The 15933-nt window shown below is 39.4% G+C and overlaps 1 protein-coding gene across 1 annotated transcript; it reads left to right on the plus strand.

The window, feature by feature from the left end:
- The first annotated feature begins 1530 nt into the window (after window positions 1-1530).
- Window positions 1531-14507, plus strand: top1b (DNA topoisomerase Ib). The gene is made up of 21 exons (XM_018668215.2): window positions 1531-1694; window positions 2021-2045; window positions 4182-4278; window positions 4964-5096; window positions 5440-5495; window positions 5655-5756; window positions 5861-5951; window positions 6040-6125; window positions 6264-6379; window positions 6469-6590; window positions 6717-6839; window positions 6927-7114; window positions 8091-8235; window positions 8349-8492; window positions 8636-8821; window positions 9467-9535; window positions 9671-9785; window positions 10566-10693; window positions 10799-10893; window positions 11127-11276; window positions 13279-14507. The coding sequence occupies exons 1-21, from the start codon at window positions 1662-1664 to the stop codon at window positions 13379-13381; spliced, it is 2307 nt and encodes a 768-aa protein (XP_018523731.1). The 5' UTR covers window positions 1531-1661; the 3' UTR covers window positions 13382-14507.
- Window positions 14508-15933: the final 1426 nt, after the last annotated feature.

Here is a 15933-nt window from a genome sequence, read left to right on the forward strand (position 1 = left end):
GGGGGGCCCACATGAAGTCTGAAATTAAAGGTTTAATTTAGTTCAGTCTTGAAGTAATGTCACACACCAACCGGTTGCCCAGGTTTCAAAACACAGTAATTGTGCTGATGCTTATTCAAAGAAAACTTCCAGGCAGAATTGTCTTACAAAAAAGGAATTTTGCTGCCAAAAGAGAATAAGGAAAAACATTAGTCAGCAAAATCCTTCTAAGAGAGTGAACATACATGTTTTACAGTTTTACGTGGATTGGTATAGAGATTGAGCTTAACTAGCAAACACAACAATTAACTTGCCGATAACTGTAGCAGTATCTCCATTCCTCTATTTTCTCATGTCACTGAGGATGTGAGATAAGGTCATAAACCGGTTACTAAGCTACCATTTTCAGAAGTTTACACTGACAGGAGATTTGCATCTAAAATCAAGAGGCAGGTGGTTTGCAACTAATTTGCAGTGCAAAGCAAAACTCCAATGAAGTCCTCTTAAGTTCATTATAAAACACAATAATCTTTCCTGAGTGTGACCTGCAAAAATAGCTTTTTTCCTTCCCTTGTCTTAATACCTACTACAGACCCAAACAACCATTAAAGAAATAATATTCTACAATAATCTGCCTCTAAGCCAACCACTGTAGTAAAAGTGCCACAACAATTTGGCACTACTGGTAGAATAAAGAGTGATCAGTTGCTACACTACCAGCTATTTCTTACTGCTCAACTACCACAACCTTGAGTCTTTTATTCAGAGGATGGCAGCTGAGCTTCACAGGTAAAATGTGAAGTGTGTGCAAACAAGCTTTCTCTTCAGCATAAATGATTAGAATTTTATCCAGAAGTCAGCATAACTTTGTCTCTATTGGCAGTTAGTACTAAACAGCATGTTTTTCTCCAGGATGTTTTTTTCTTTCCAGGGTTTGGGAGTTCAGGATGCCCCCTGTGATATAGCGTCTGTATGAAGGGACTGTTAATAATTGTTTTCAAAGACACAAAATGATCCCAAAGAGAGGCAAAAGGAACATAAAAAGACGCAAAATGAGCCAATAAAAACTGACCACTGAGAGTCAAAGCAACCACAGTGAGATGCCAAGAAGTTGGCAAAATTACCATTCAATCAATTTGTCAATCAAAATGACTACAAATGACGGTGCAGGGGGGCTTTTCCCTGTCTGTGCCCAAGTTCCCAAAGCCATCCATGTGTTTTGGTTAATATTTGCTTTGAAAAAGTGTCATATATGTAGTATTACAGCATAAAAAAGTGAAATGCTGACTACTACAATATTACTACTGATCACTGTTTGCAGTGTAAAAGCATGGCGTTGAGGGGAATTGGGGCCCCTCTGAAACTGCATATACACAGGGCTCAAATTTTTCTACTCCGCCCCAGCAGAAACGAGTATCCTCTATGAGTGTAATAAAATAATAATGAGAGGACTTTGAAAGGATAAAGTGTCCACACGGCCTTGATAGCTGATATTTGGATACTGGTTCAGGTAGGGGACTACACAGAGTGTTTTCTGCGTTCAGGTTGGTGCGAGCATGCGCAGTCCGTAAAGGTTGGGACTCCATTCCAGTGTGTCAGTGAGGTTTCCCTAAGCCTCGCATCTTTGAACAGCTGTCTACTGTGATAACTTCACCTGCTCAACAAACAAAAACAACTTGACCATGAGCGGAGATCATGGACATGGAGGCTCTCAGGTAGCTCTTTCCCAATAATTCATTTTTTTCTTTTTTCTTTTGTCAGTTTTTTATGAATTCCATGGCAATAACTGACATAACTGACAAGTATAAATCGTCATGATATGAAATAACGGTAAAGAAACGTTAGCTAACGTTACAAGTTACGCTCTTTTCTTTTGTGTTTTCGATGAAAACTTTGAAATTATGTGGAGTATTCGCATGTTATTGTAGTAAAATAAACGTATTTCTAGGGTACATCTGTATACCAGTTGAAACTTGAATAACCGAGCTACCGGCATTTTCAAAATTTAAATATTAAAAACATCCTTTTTCACAATTTTCAGGTCAATTCTGGATCTAAAGGAAGCGGTAGGTCCACTGATGATGATTTTTATTCACAATGACTCCGATTTCCAGTCGGAATCGTGATGTGTCTACTGTTAGTTTTTAAAGGACAGAAATGGCGTCCCAGAGACTAAGTCCCTTCTCCTCCACTCTCTTGCGGCTATTGTTCAAAAAGAGGGTCTGAAACGTACACTTGCGACCCCCGTTTTTTTAATCTGACAAGATATTCCGAAAGGGCCTGGCATCGTGTTTATTTTGCATGCTTCAGCTCGACGATATGTGCGTGCAATTGCAACGAATTTTGGAGCCGAAAGTGGCAGAATTGGGGCTGAGGACTTAGTCTCTGCGCCATTTTCTTTTTCTGTGTGTAGCAGCCAGGGCGCCGATCAGTGAGCCAACTGTCTGCCGTGATATGGAGGCGAGAGCTGGGTGCCTATCGCCTCTCCCTGCCCGTATCTCACCACCAGCTGTACTGTGCCTCCATCTCTGTGCAGATAGACGTTTATCTTATTGTGCACCGCTAACAGGGGAATCAGCACACATGACTTTAAAACTTTAAGTCACAGAAAAGAAAGTTAGTGCACTTCATGATTAAAAGCATATGCCTTCAGCAGTCATTTTTTGCACAAATTATAACCTCCACACCAGAGTATCCGCTACTCCTATAAAGTTGAGAGCACTGTTTTTTCTTGAAAGCTTAATATCCTGCCTGATTTGCTGGAAAGAAAAGCAGTCTGTTGGGTTTTATAACTGGGATGTGTGTTAACTGTTCCTTATGACAATAGCTGATAACGCCGTTATTAAGCTGCCATGACAACAGGGTGCCACGAGGTGATGATCAAGCTAAACCAGGTCTATCTCAGGAGGGATTTTACTCAGCAGGAAATGTTTTTAATATGAAGACTCGTGTAAAATGATTATAGCCTAATCATGTTGAGTAGCTGCACTGAGAGAGATCTCTCACATTTATAATATCTATTAAAAAAATACATGAAAAGTTGGCTAACAGCCTGCTGAAAAAAAGCCTCTGTTATGGTCAATAATAGAGGCGATGAATATTGTGAGAATATAGTTACAACATTTCAGTGATATTGTGGTAAATACCTAAGCAGAGGTATGCAAATCTGGCCCCACAATGAAAGTTTTCCATAATTTTCATCTAATCTTTTACATAATTTTTAATAATATACTGTAGATAACAATGTATATACATGGCTTATGTAAATCCTGGTAAATATGACCATGTCACATCTAACAATTTGCTTTTCAAAGTCAAATACTTGGTGGTCTATTAGAAATAGCCTGCCCATGAAAAATTATTTCTAAGGTGACAACAGTATTAACAACAGCACTTTCAGTCAACCATTAATGTGAATTTTGAGTCTTCTTTTGCCAAATAAGTATCACATAAGCTGCTGTGGTGCCGTTATCCATCACTAATTCATGGAAAATTGGTGGCTGCATTCATATACAATCCTAGAACAAACCCAAATGAAATAAGATTCTCAAGAATAAAATATTCAAATAAATAAATCAGTCTGCATCATACAGTAGATACCTGCATCACCATCCACATTGGACCCACATTGAACTGTGGTGAAAAAACAGGCCTGTGGTTGTGCCTAATTCTGGACCCCTGTAATAAAATATGACACAGTTACTATCACCTATCAGTATATCCAACATCACCACAGAGGTGTGTCCTGGGGTCATGGGTCAGCCTCAGATGCATTACTGAATGAGCTTGTCAGGCACAGGCACATGGTGTATCTGGCAACCAAATACAATCCAATATTTGTTTGTTTGTTTGTTGTTTATACTACAACTGGGCAGCATAGTGAGGCTAGAGTAATATTTCATTAAAGTAAAGTAAAATTTCCAGTAATAATTTTGGCAGACCAGGGCACTGAGAGCTAACAGGAATGTGACTTTTAAAAGTAGTGTGGAATATAGAAGAAATACGGAGTGTGCTTTTTTCTCTGTTAGCTCATGTGAATACATTTCCTAGCTTAAATTAATACGAGGCTCATCTAAATCTGTAAGTGTAGACTACTAAATGTAAAAGACTGATTTTCAGATATACACAATGGGCAGAAATATTTTTTGTTCAGATTTTTTTTTAATGCTGCTACACAAGTTGATCTCTCCTTTGTATCGTAGACTCTCACAAACATAAAGACAAGCACAAAGACAAGGAACACAGACACAAAGATCACAAGAAAGACAAGGAGCGAGAGAAATTCAAGCACAGCAACAGGTAGGAGGATATCTGCATCTTCTTTCCTTGTTTTTTAAATGAAATACATGATACTGAGTTGATGACGTGACTATTACAGGTTTCTTAAGCCCGTATTTATGTATTGAAGTAGCCCTTGAAATCATCGAAAATTTTCAGTGTTACCTCTTAACATGCACTTATCATTGCAAAACTTTGAATCCTTGAATGAGAAGGATAGTGACAAAGTCTGAGCTTTTGGGTGCAGATTCTGCCAGTATGAAACATATTTTTAAAAAGGCTAGTGTTTCAACAAACATGAGAGAATCTCAGAGGGTATTGGTGATTTAATTGAAACTAATAGAACCCTGCCATGTTAAATCAGCAAACATACATCACAAGGACTCAGTAAAATGTGTTTTTATGAATGACATCTGCAGAGCATTTGTAATTTGAACCAGTGTGGACGTTTGCCATGGTTTCTTTTTGTCTGGTTGAAATACTTGTGGGCTGCAGTATATTAAGCAGAGTCACGACTTTTTGCCATTCCCGTTGGCAGCTGTCCACGACACTGTCATTGTTTGTCAAAAGTGGTTACATTTGTATTGCTGGTGTTTGCTGCTTTGTGGACGGCATCTTTTGTGTCTATGCATCTGGACCATGGCTGACCTTTTGCACTTGATCTCTGACACCCCACCCCCACCACACACGACTTCTGTGTTTCCAGCGAACATAAGGAGCACTCTGAGAAGAAACACAGAGACAAAGAGAAGCTGAGGCACAGCGACGGCAGCTCAGACAAGCACAGGGAAAAACATAAAGAGAAAGACAAGGACAAAGAGAGGAGGAGAGAAGAGAAGGTTTGTTCATAGTCAGTCTGCCTTTTACGAAAGGCTGCACAGACCCATCGTGAAGATATTATCTTTTGTCATCATTACAGAATAAATATTTTCTTACATTAACATATCATTATTTTGTGCTTTTGATAGATCGCTTGTGTTTATTGGTGTATTGCAATGTCTTCCAGAGATTTTCCTCTTGAGAAAACAAAACATAACACTAATAACTACACAGATGGCTACTCTAACCTTACATGAACTCTGTGACTATAAGTAAAAGTTTAGACAGTTTAAACATCGTTGAAGTGCATTTTAATCATGAACAGACAAGGAAATCTAATATATTTTCCCCTGTCTCTCACAGATCAAATCATCTGATGTAGACAAGCCTAAAAAGGAGAAAGAAAATGGATATGTAAGGTAAACAGCATCTGATTTGAAATAAAAGTAATTATAAAGCAGCTCTGGCCATAAATCATGTTGGAAATAATTTACCACAGGCTAGGCTATAGCTTGGTTATGATTAATGGGTTATTGCTTTACTAATATGCAGTTCAATATCTTCAATGTGTGACTTAGAGACATGAGCCCAGCTGCCATTAAGAGTGAGCCGGAGGAAGACAACGGCTTCTACCCATCTCCCCATCACAAGAACTCCAAGCGAGAGTACGATGATGAAGAGTGGGTATCATTCAAATGAATCCAGATTCACTTTAGTAACAGTTAAGATATCATTGTCTATAAATCTGTGCTCAAATACAATTCAATTCATGTACTGTTTATAGATTTGAATTCAAGCCCAAAAAAGTGAAGACAGAACATGACAAAAAGGCAAAGAAGAGGAAACATGAGTATGAAGAAGATGAGGAGGATGAGGTTAATTTTCTTCTTATTTTGATTAACATGTTGTCATATTCTCCAGGCTGGAACGTCAGATTTATTCTGTTCTCTCCACTTGTGTTAGGACATCAAGCCCAAAAAGAAGACAAAAGACAAAAAGGTAACAGAAGGAAAGAAAGCCAAAAAAGAAGAAGAGGAGAAGTGGAAATGGTAAGATAATCTTGGGGACAAAATAGTTCTTTTCCTCAGGAAATTATGCACCAAGAACAGTTAGCTGTTATAAACAGTTAATAGATACCATAGTTTTCTTTTTTCTCACGGGTTGTTTTTTGTTGTTATGGTGATTAGGTGGGAGGAGGAGAGATATACTGATGGCTCCAAATGGCGCTTCCTTGAACATAAAGGTCCAGTGTTTGCACCTCCCTACGAACCCCTGCCTGGCAACGTCAAATTTTACTATGATGGTTAGTTTTGTCTGTGTAAAAAATAACTTTTTAATACTTTATTGATTATCCTGGGTCAAGACTACAATGCAGTTGTTCTGTATTTGTAGGTAAGCCCATGAAACTTAGTGCTCTTGCAGAGGAGGTAGCAACATTTTTTGCTAAGATGTTGGACCACGAGTACACCACTAAGGACATCTTCAGGAAGAACTTCTTTAAGGACTGGAGGAAGGTGAGGAGAGGAGACACAAAAAATAATTGTGTGTGTCACTTCGAGGACAAGAGCAGAATCTACAGAGGGTGTGAAGTTCAAGCATTTAAAGTGGGCATGCTTCAGATTCCTTCTCTTTTATTGTAGGAAATGACATCAGAGGAGAAGTCAAAGATCACCGACCTGAACAAGTGCAACTTCAGTGAGATGAATGAGTACTTCAAGGCCCAATCAGAGGCTAGGAAACAGATGTCCAAAGAGGAGAAACAGGTAGACCTATATTCATGCTGAGTCTCCCAGCCGAGAAAACATCATGAAGTCTCTGATTGTACTTTCCTCTTTTCATACCCTTTGTAGAAAATCAAAGAGGAGAATGAGAGGCTCCTCCAGGAGTACGGCTTCTGCATCATGGACAACCACAAGGAGAGGATTGGAAACTTCCGCATTGAGCCGCCGGGCCTCTTCCGAGGACGAGGTGACCATCCGAAGATGGGCATGCTGAAGCGCCGCATCAGACCTGAAGATATCATTATTAACTGTAGCAAGTGGGTAATCTTATCACCGCTATTATCAGTAGCCTCACTGTCAAGAATTTTAAAATTTCTATTTAAATTCAGGGTCGACAGGAAGAACACAAAACCTGTCATAGAGCAGGAGTTGACGTTAGGTTGGCCTTGTCAAACCATGTGTGACAATGTGTGAATTACAAGGGCAAAGTGTGAACATGTGTGATTGTGAAAAGAGAATATATAAAGTGGGTGCTTGTGGAAACTATTAGTCTGTCTAAAGGTCACGTTCAGACACATATCTCACACTTCTGTCCTGTTCTCCACCAGCCTTTTTTTTCTCCTCCCTTTATCTCTTCTTCCATCTTCTAACGGTCATGTCGTAATTGCTGGATTTATTTATAGATGGTGGGAATAATTAACTTTTTTATCTCTGTCATTCCATGCCTCCAGGGCAGTGTGTGTGAAAAAGAGTTTATGTAAAAGCTAATTTGTTGCGTTCAGTTGCCAATACAAGGGATGTCAGCAAAAGAATGTACGTGCTGCATGTGACACATACAGTGCGGCAGATGTATGACACATGCTTGCAAACATGCCAGTACTGTGTCAAAGGTAGTCTTCCTGTCCTGCTGTGTGTGTGCAAACAATAACACTACTCAGGGAGGACTTGTTGACCCCCATATTCTGGTCACAATGGGGTTTGTTTTATAGTGATGTTTCTCTGCATTCTATTGTCTCATAGCTGCGTTGTTTATACTATAAAACTAATCTTGGTCTGGTCCATTAAGATGAAAAAAAAAAAGCCCGGTTAAATTTCTGTTGTAGATTCATTAGAGGGCTGTAGCTTATTGGACCAATGAGGAATACACCGTAATCGACACATTGTAGCCTCTGTGGAGTTAGACAACACCACACCTACAGAAATACTCCAAGCTGTGGGAAATGCTGTGCTAAACATAGAAGGAAAGCTGTGAACATGTTGCCCATCTATTTAAATCTGCCTCTTTTTCTACAGGGACTCCAAGCACCCTAAACCTCCCCCAGGGACAAAATGGAAGGAGGTTCGTCATGATAACAAGGTGACCTGGCTGGCGTCTTGGACTGAGAACATCCAGGGCTCCATCAAGTACATCATGTTGAATCCTAGCTCCAGGATCAAGGTGCCTGTAGTCTCAAGACTGAGCCTCCAGCAACACTCTTGTGTTAATCCTAACCCATTTCTGAGGTTACATATTTAGCAGTTATCCTTTAAATTGTGTGTATCTTTGTGCAGGGGGAGAAGGACTGGCAGAAATATGAGACCGCCCGACGGTTGAAGAAGTGTGTGGATCGCATCCGAAACCAATATAGAGACGACTGGAAATCAAAAGAGATGAGGATCAGGCAGAGAGCAGTGGCACTGTATTTCATAGACAAGGTGATTAAAAATACAGTAAAATTGTTACGATAGTGATAAAGGCTCCTTTCATCCATTTGGTATGAGTAAAACAAGTTTATAGAATACATTTTTCACCCCTACATCTTGATAATAGATCACAGTGTATGGTGTTTCCCTTGTAGCTGGCGCTGAGGGCGGGTAACGAAAAGGAGGAAGGTGAGACAGCAGACACGGTTGGCTGTTGCTCACTGCGGGTGGAGCACATCAAACTGTATCCCAAGATGGACGACCAGGAGTACGTGGTGGAGTTTGATTTCTTGGGAAAAGACTCCATCCGCTACTACAACAAGATCCCTGTGGAGAAAAGGGTGAGAAAAGGGAAGAGAAAGAGAGGAGCAGAAGATGGGAATGGAGGGAGAGAGGAGTTAAACACAGAACTAAAGGGAGAAAGAGGGCTTTTGGCAGATACATTAAAGCACTGAAGTGTGATTTCTGGTTTTATGAGGGTGGTTCTGGGTGTGGATGTGACAGTTATGTGAATTTAGTGTTAATGAGATAAGAAGTTGCTACACTGAGGAGGATGTTTGCACAGACAGGTGATCAGGCACTAAAAGCTTTCCGCCTGGTCTGCCTCAGGGGGTGGTCTGTTTCCTGCTATTACTGGAGTGTACCCACACACAGTCAAACACACTGACACACACACACACACACACACACACACACACAGAAACACTATACATGTATAATTTTCAGTCACAAATTCTTCAGCATCTTTTGCTATTGCTATCTATTTTGCTGCGCTTCCTCTGTGCACTCCTGCTTACATACAGAAGCGCAAACAAAAAACTAACCTACAATGAATAAACCACCTGCACTTGTCCGCATGAACATAAATAATATAGCTCCCCCATCTGGCAGAAATGTGATATTGCATACATGAACATACAGTTACCTGTCAAGTGGTAAATACAAGTCATTTCATGCTCAGTAAATCTTTGCTGGTTTCTTCACAGGTTTTCAAAAACCTTCAGTTGTTTCTGGAGAACAAGCAGCCAGAAGACGACCTCTTTGACCGACTGAATGTAAGAAACACACACGTGAATATCTGTCTCCAGGGCCTCTCTCTGAATGAAATGTTAAAATTAATAATTGTAATAATTTGTGTCTTTTCTGTCTTTCCCCTGGTCTTTCATACCCTCTTTCTGTGTCTCCTGCAGACTTCCATTCTGAATAAACACTTACAGGAGCTGATGGATGGACTGACAGCCAAGGTCTTTCGTACCTACAACGCCTCCATCACCCTGCAACAGCAGCTTAAGGAACTTACCTGCCGTGAGTGACAGAAACTTCAGCCAGTTAAAAAAACACCTGATGTAATAACAGGAATAACTTTAGACAATGTATGGCAGACTGATTTTTTCAGTGACATTGTTTATCAACATCAAAACTGAAGTCAACATGAAAAAATAATCAAATCCGTTCATCCAGTAAGTTAATGCCTGTAAGGAACTGTAAAGTAATACAGTATAGGATTCTGGTTTAATGAGTCTCTTCAGTTATACATGTAAAGATGCTATGACACCAGGATCTCTTTGGAGTTAATACGTGTTTGTTCTGACAATCGGACAGATAATTAAGCGGAACCTCTACACAAATAAACCTGATCCTCTCCCACAGGAGAATAGTACAAAGTCCCTCGTAATAAAATATTTAACGTGGAACATAAACTTGTGTACAGGCAAAATACATGTGACAGGGACATATAATAAAGCATAACCACTATGTAAACAATGCTTGTCTGCTCCAGCTCCAACATAAATGAAATTAATTAAGAGCAAAATGGGAATGTTAGCTAACTTTGGAGGCCTTTCCAGTCAAGTAATGACTTGACTGAATATTTTGACAGATTTTGTATAATTACTTTAAGAACAGGTCACTATACAGATGGTCCAGTTACAAATACACTATACCTGTAATTTACTGTGCATGACTAAAACTTGTTGTGCCTTTATATACATATACATACAAGCACTGTAATATTTGGATTGGTGATTTCAAATTTCAGGAATTTTAAACTTCTCCTACCTTGTCATGTTGTTTTTGTGTCTCCAGCTGATGACAGCATCCCAGCTAAGATCCTGTCATACAACCGTGCCAACCGGGCAGTGGCAATCCTCTGTAACCACCAGAGAGCTCCGCCCAAAACATTTGAGAAGTCCATGCAAAACCTTCAGACCAAGGTAAAACCTTCATCTACCAGATGAAGATATTGCCCTATCCTCAAGGTAAAGATTCTTTTCTTTTCTGAGGTATTTAGACTCAGTGTGTGTTTGCTGTGATTGCAGATTGACGAGAAACAAAATCAACTGTCTGCAGCCAGGAAGCAGCTGAAGGCCGCCAAGGCTGATCACAAGGCTTCCCATGATGAGAAGAGCAAAAAGTAAGAACAGTTTAACTTACTTAAACCTCTTCATCCCAGGTGAGATGGAAGGCCACAAGTTTTATCTGATGAGCATCAGGTTGTCAGTCCATCTGTATAATTCTTCCTCCCTGTGTCTCCCTCTTGTCTCTGTGCATCTATGCATCTTGATCTTTGTCTTTTTCTGTATTTGTATATTCTATATTCTGCATCTGTATTTATTCCTTCCTTTGTCTGTCTTTTGTCCCTCTCAGGGCTGTGGAGGTGAAGCGCAAAGCTGTCCAGAGGATAGAGGAGCAGCTGATGAAGCTCCAGGTGCAGGCCACAGACAGAGAGGAGAACAAGCAGATTGCTCTGGGCACCTCCAAGCTCAACTACCTGGATCCACGCATCTCTGTTGCATGGTATTTATTTAATACAGCTGAGGCTGTTTATCTCTGTTTATGAACCACCAGCTATTATTTGATTACAGGTGTCACAGTACAGTAAATAAAAACTGTGACATTAAATGAGTAAACCACCCACTGCTTAATAGACCAGCTTTCTCTGGGCGAGTGGGTGTGTGGGGGTGCATATCTACCTTGGTGACAGAAAGGCAGGAAATGCTCTTGCATTGTAGGAAAAGGAGCAGCACAAGCAAAAAAGTTAACGGCTGCAGAAGGAAAATAAGAGGAAGAAAAGCGTGTGAGTGCGAGAAACAATGGGGTTTGTTTCTAAAAGCCAGGGAGCGTCCCCAAACAGCCCTCCTTCCTCCATGTGGGAAGTCAATGAGGAGTAGTCTGTGGCTGAATGGAGGGCCAGGCCACAGAGAAGGGGAACAGTGGTCCGCCCTCCCTAACCCATGCCCCACAGCTATTTATGGACAGCCTCCTCCTCAAGCACAATGGATACAGGAATGCTCCATGTTTTGCCTGGTTGTAAGGCATAAGGGATGGGGTCCCCCCTTACAGGGTGGTGCATGGGAACCTGGTCTACACTGTAGTTGTATATGTGTAACAGAGATGAAAACGCTGAGGTGAATCGGGTTGTTTGGTAGCTGGGCTCGCATGTTTTTCTGTTGTGCAGAGTGTATAGTAGATTCAAACAGTAAAGACACTGGTTGAAACAGTCTGTTGTCCTTCCTATATCAAGTGACTTTACTATTGAGAAACTTAATTAAATTAATTATATAAATAATTCTAAATTACAGCTACAGCCTTTGCCTGTTTTGCTGTTTAGTTAGCTACTACGATTGATTCTCATAAGAGAGGTGTTGAATGTTTCTCATTTCTATAATATAGTATTTAGTAATTCTATTAATGTCACTTGGGTTTACATATATTCAGCTATATTTATTTATATTCATATTACTCATTAGCAGTCCAACCTGAGCCCTTTTTCAGTAGTTCCTTCATTCTTTGTCATTACAGACAGAAAAACACAATTGGTGTTTAATCTGGAATGGGAAATACAGGTGTACCTTAAAATGTAAACAATTATCACACAGGATTCATGGTAGGCCTTAGTTTTAAATATATTTCTCTGCTTGAAATCTATGAAATGCTTGAGGAATGCATTTCATAGATCTTGGTGCATAATACTAGAATATAGCTATGATGTTCCTGCACTTTAAGTGAAGAGAGGTCATGACATCTGAAAACATTTAAGGCCACAGTTTTCTCAACCAAAATGTGCCACAAGTTCAGAATTCTCACTCAAGACTGAAAATGTGAATAGTTTAGCCAGGCTCTCCAACAGGCCTTTTCCACCGCAGGCATTTTGACCTGTCATAGAAGAAAAAGGACAGGTTTTACTCGATGGCTCTGCTCTCTCCAACTGCCCCAGAAAACCATAACAGTGTAACACAATAGAGCTTCCTCGCAGCAGACATTTTGGCATGTCCGAACAGGAAAAGCACAGTTGTAATCAATAACGTTAATAAGGAGCTCATTCCATTCAGGTGAGCTAGTTTCAAGGCTTTGGTGTTATTATGCAAGCTGGCTCACTGTTACAGCTCAGTGGGACACTCAAAATTAGTTTGACCTGTGCTTTTCCTGCTTTTCAAAATGTATGTTGTGAAAAAGGATTGTAGTTTTATCATGAGTTCAGTGTATTGTACATATGGACCGTCTCTAGAAACAGTGTATTATAGAAGATATACCAGTATGTTAACACATAGTGGACTTTTTCTCAGTTCAAAATCAGTAAACAAGCAATGGTCTCTAATCAAGTCCCTACAACATTAATGCAGCACACATGAGCTTCATATATACAGCTTCATTTATTTTCTGTTGACATCTGACTCACTGTCTAGCCTTCTTCATGGAATTTTCCCATTTGTGAACAGTGACTAGTGAACACGGGTGGTGAGTGGGTGAGCTCAGTCATTTTTAGCCCTTAAACTGGTCCATCTTCCCTCCTCTCCAGGTGCAAGAAATATGGCATTCCCATCGAGAAGATCTACAACAAAACCCAGAGAGAGAAGTTTGCCTGGGCCATCGACATGGCTGAGAAGGACTACGAGTTTTAAACACACTTTAAATGTTGTACCTTTTCTACCCATGCCTTCGATTGTAAAGATGGTTTGTAGTTGATGTCAAATGACTCCACTGTGTGGTTATTCCAGGGCTGTGAAGGAGGGAGCTAAGGCTGTTATCACAGATGAATAATTGTGCTGTATATATGGATTGGTTGTGAATATAGGAAAATCACTCCTCAACTATTTGACCAAGGAGGCATCACTCTTAAGAAAAAATCGATAAAAATCACAGTAGTGTGTATGTAGCTGCAGGTATCTGCCCATGATCAAACAACTATGAACGCATTAGTATTACCTTTTGTCAGATACGACTGTACTGAAATTTGTAAGCCATCAGATTTATTGAGAAATTCTATATTCTCATAGAATAATGACTTAATAAATGTTTGTATGGGAGACTGTGAGGAACAACATGAAAGAGATAATGATATGATGAATTTCAATTTGTGGAATTTTAGTATGAAAGATTGGTACAGTGAAATGAGCCTGACAGACTGATGACAGTGTGAAGAATAGAAACCCAAGCACTATACCCATATAATTGTTAGCACACAGAATGTCATCATTTTTTTAAAATGTAGTTTGATTTTGCTGTTTTATTTCAGGGATGTACATATTTTTTGTCATTTTTCAGTAACTATGATTCATGTTTTTTTAAATGTGTGCAGTTATGCATCAATAACAAAAAGCTCTTCATTGCTCATATGCAACTCGTGTGTGTGCTTGCGTGTGTGTGTGTGCGCGCGCATTATGCCTGTTTCCGCAGTTTTACAGTGAATGAGACGTAACATTCCTCTTGGTTACTTGAAACAGCTGAAGTATAGCATAATGTTTTTTGTGTCAGAGCTAAGAGAGACAGATGTTTTCTAAGAGGGATGTGGATTTTGCCAAAAAAAAGAAAAGATCACAGAAGTTTATCATTGTCATGTGCTGTTTTTTTGTAATGCTGTTATTACTCAGAAAGTGTCCTCTCTGAATTAATTTCCAAATGTGAATGGATATTTGAACTTTTGTCATTAATATTTCCTGCTATTTGATCATTTATCACTCAACTCCTGATTGGTTGGATGCTTATTGTTTTGAGCTTTGTAGTCTTCAGAATAAAACGTCAACCTGGTCCCTTTTGCCCTTACTACTTTTGTGTGTGGGACTGAATACGGGACTGAAAACAGCAGACTCATTCCCTGACTATACAGAGAGAAACATAATCCTGTCAGAGGTAATCAGCAGCAATCAGTCAACTATAATTCCCAGTAATATGTCTCTAAAACAATTCATTTATCATTATTAATTCCTATTTTCACTCATATCCATCCCTATGAAGACAAATGGTCAAAGTAAATGCTTTTTCCCAGGAAGGAGAGAAGTAGAGAACAAAACTACCAGAATGAGTTTCATATCTTACACTGTAATTAAGCGCAGTATTAATGAAGGGAGAATAATTACAAAGTTACCTATTACTTGACAAGTTGTGATAAAGGTTATATTGAAGAGACAGCTCATAATGAAGTTCAGTCTAAGCAGTGAGGCTGCATCTTTAAGAGGCCGATAACAGGCGCTCCTACTGGAGAGATGAGCTGCGTTAAGCAGACGGGAGATACACGAGGTCATACCGGAGGTAGGGCAATTTTCTCCAAAATAAGTGCATGAAGTTGTTTACATCAACACAGTAGTTAGGTGGATGGGGGATTTCAGAACAGACTGCATGCAATTGTTGAAGACATTATAACAGTTGACATAGCTTCGAAGATGCAAAATATTCAACAAAGTAAGTAAGATTTACAGTCAAATGCACCAATAATGGTTCTAAGTTGAAGTCGCTGAGTGATGAGCAGCCATTATTGTAACCCAGACACTAAGATACAGCCTTAGAAATCCACGGATAAATGAAATGAATTAATGCTGCTGTGTTGTGAAGTTCATAAAAGTATTCATGGCATGGTGCCTACTCATAAATGATTTGTGTATACTAGCAACACCAAAAATCCCATGACCTCGTAAGGAGCAGGAAACTTGAAAAAGTGATCTAATCTGACAAATCATGTCTCAGTCTCAACCATTAACCATGTGCATCTGGGTGGGTTTACATTTAGATACAAATAAAATGCACCTTCAGTCAGTACCTCTCTTCTCATTAGGTCTGATGATCATCAACAAATGAATATCAAGCTGTTTAAAAGTGCCAGGTGCATTTTTGGACATTACCTCTATGTCCTCAAGGTATTGCCTCAGCTCAGTCTAAATAATATAATAATAATGTGAATGATAACAACTTTCATTGATATACAATTTTTTTTTTTTTACAATTTATATGATAGAGTCAAGGAATGACGTACTTTGTGAAATGTGTTGAAACTCTAATGTACCAGGAAAAAAGGCCCATAGATGTGTCACAAAAATGTAGTTGAAAATGTAGTTGACTTCTTTTTTTTTTTTTACAGCGTTGACATCTAATTCTAATGTAATTGAAAAAACGAATGTCTGAAGTATAAAATTAATAACTGAATGAAAGACACAAGCTGAAGCGACAGCTATTCTTTGTT

The sequence above is a fragment of the Lates calcarifer genome, linkage group LG6, assembly GCF_001640805.2.
Source record: "Lates calcarifer isolate ASB-BC8 linkage group LG6, TLL_Latcal_v3, whole genome shotgun sequence".
Lineage (NCBI taxonomy): Eukaryota > Metazoa > Chordata > Actinopteri > Centropomidae > Lates > Lates calcarifer.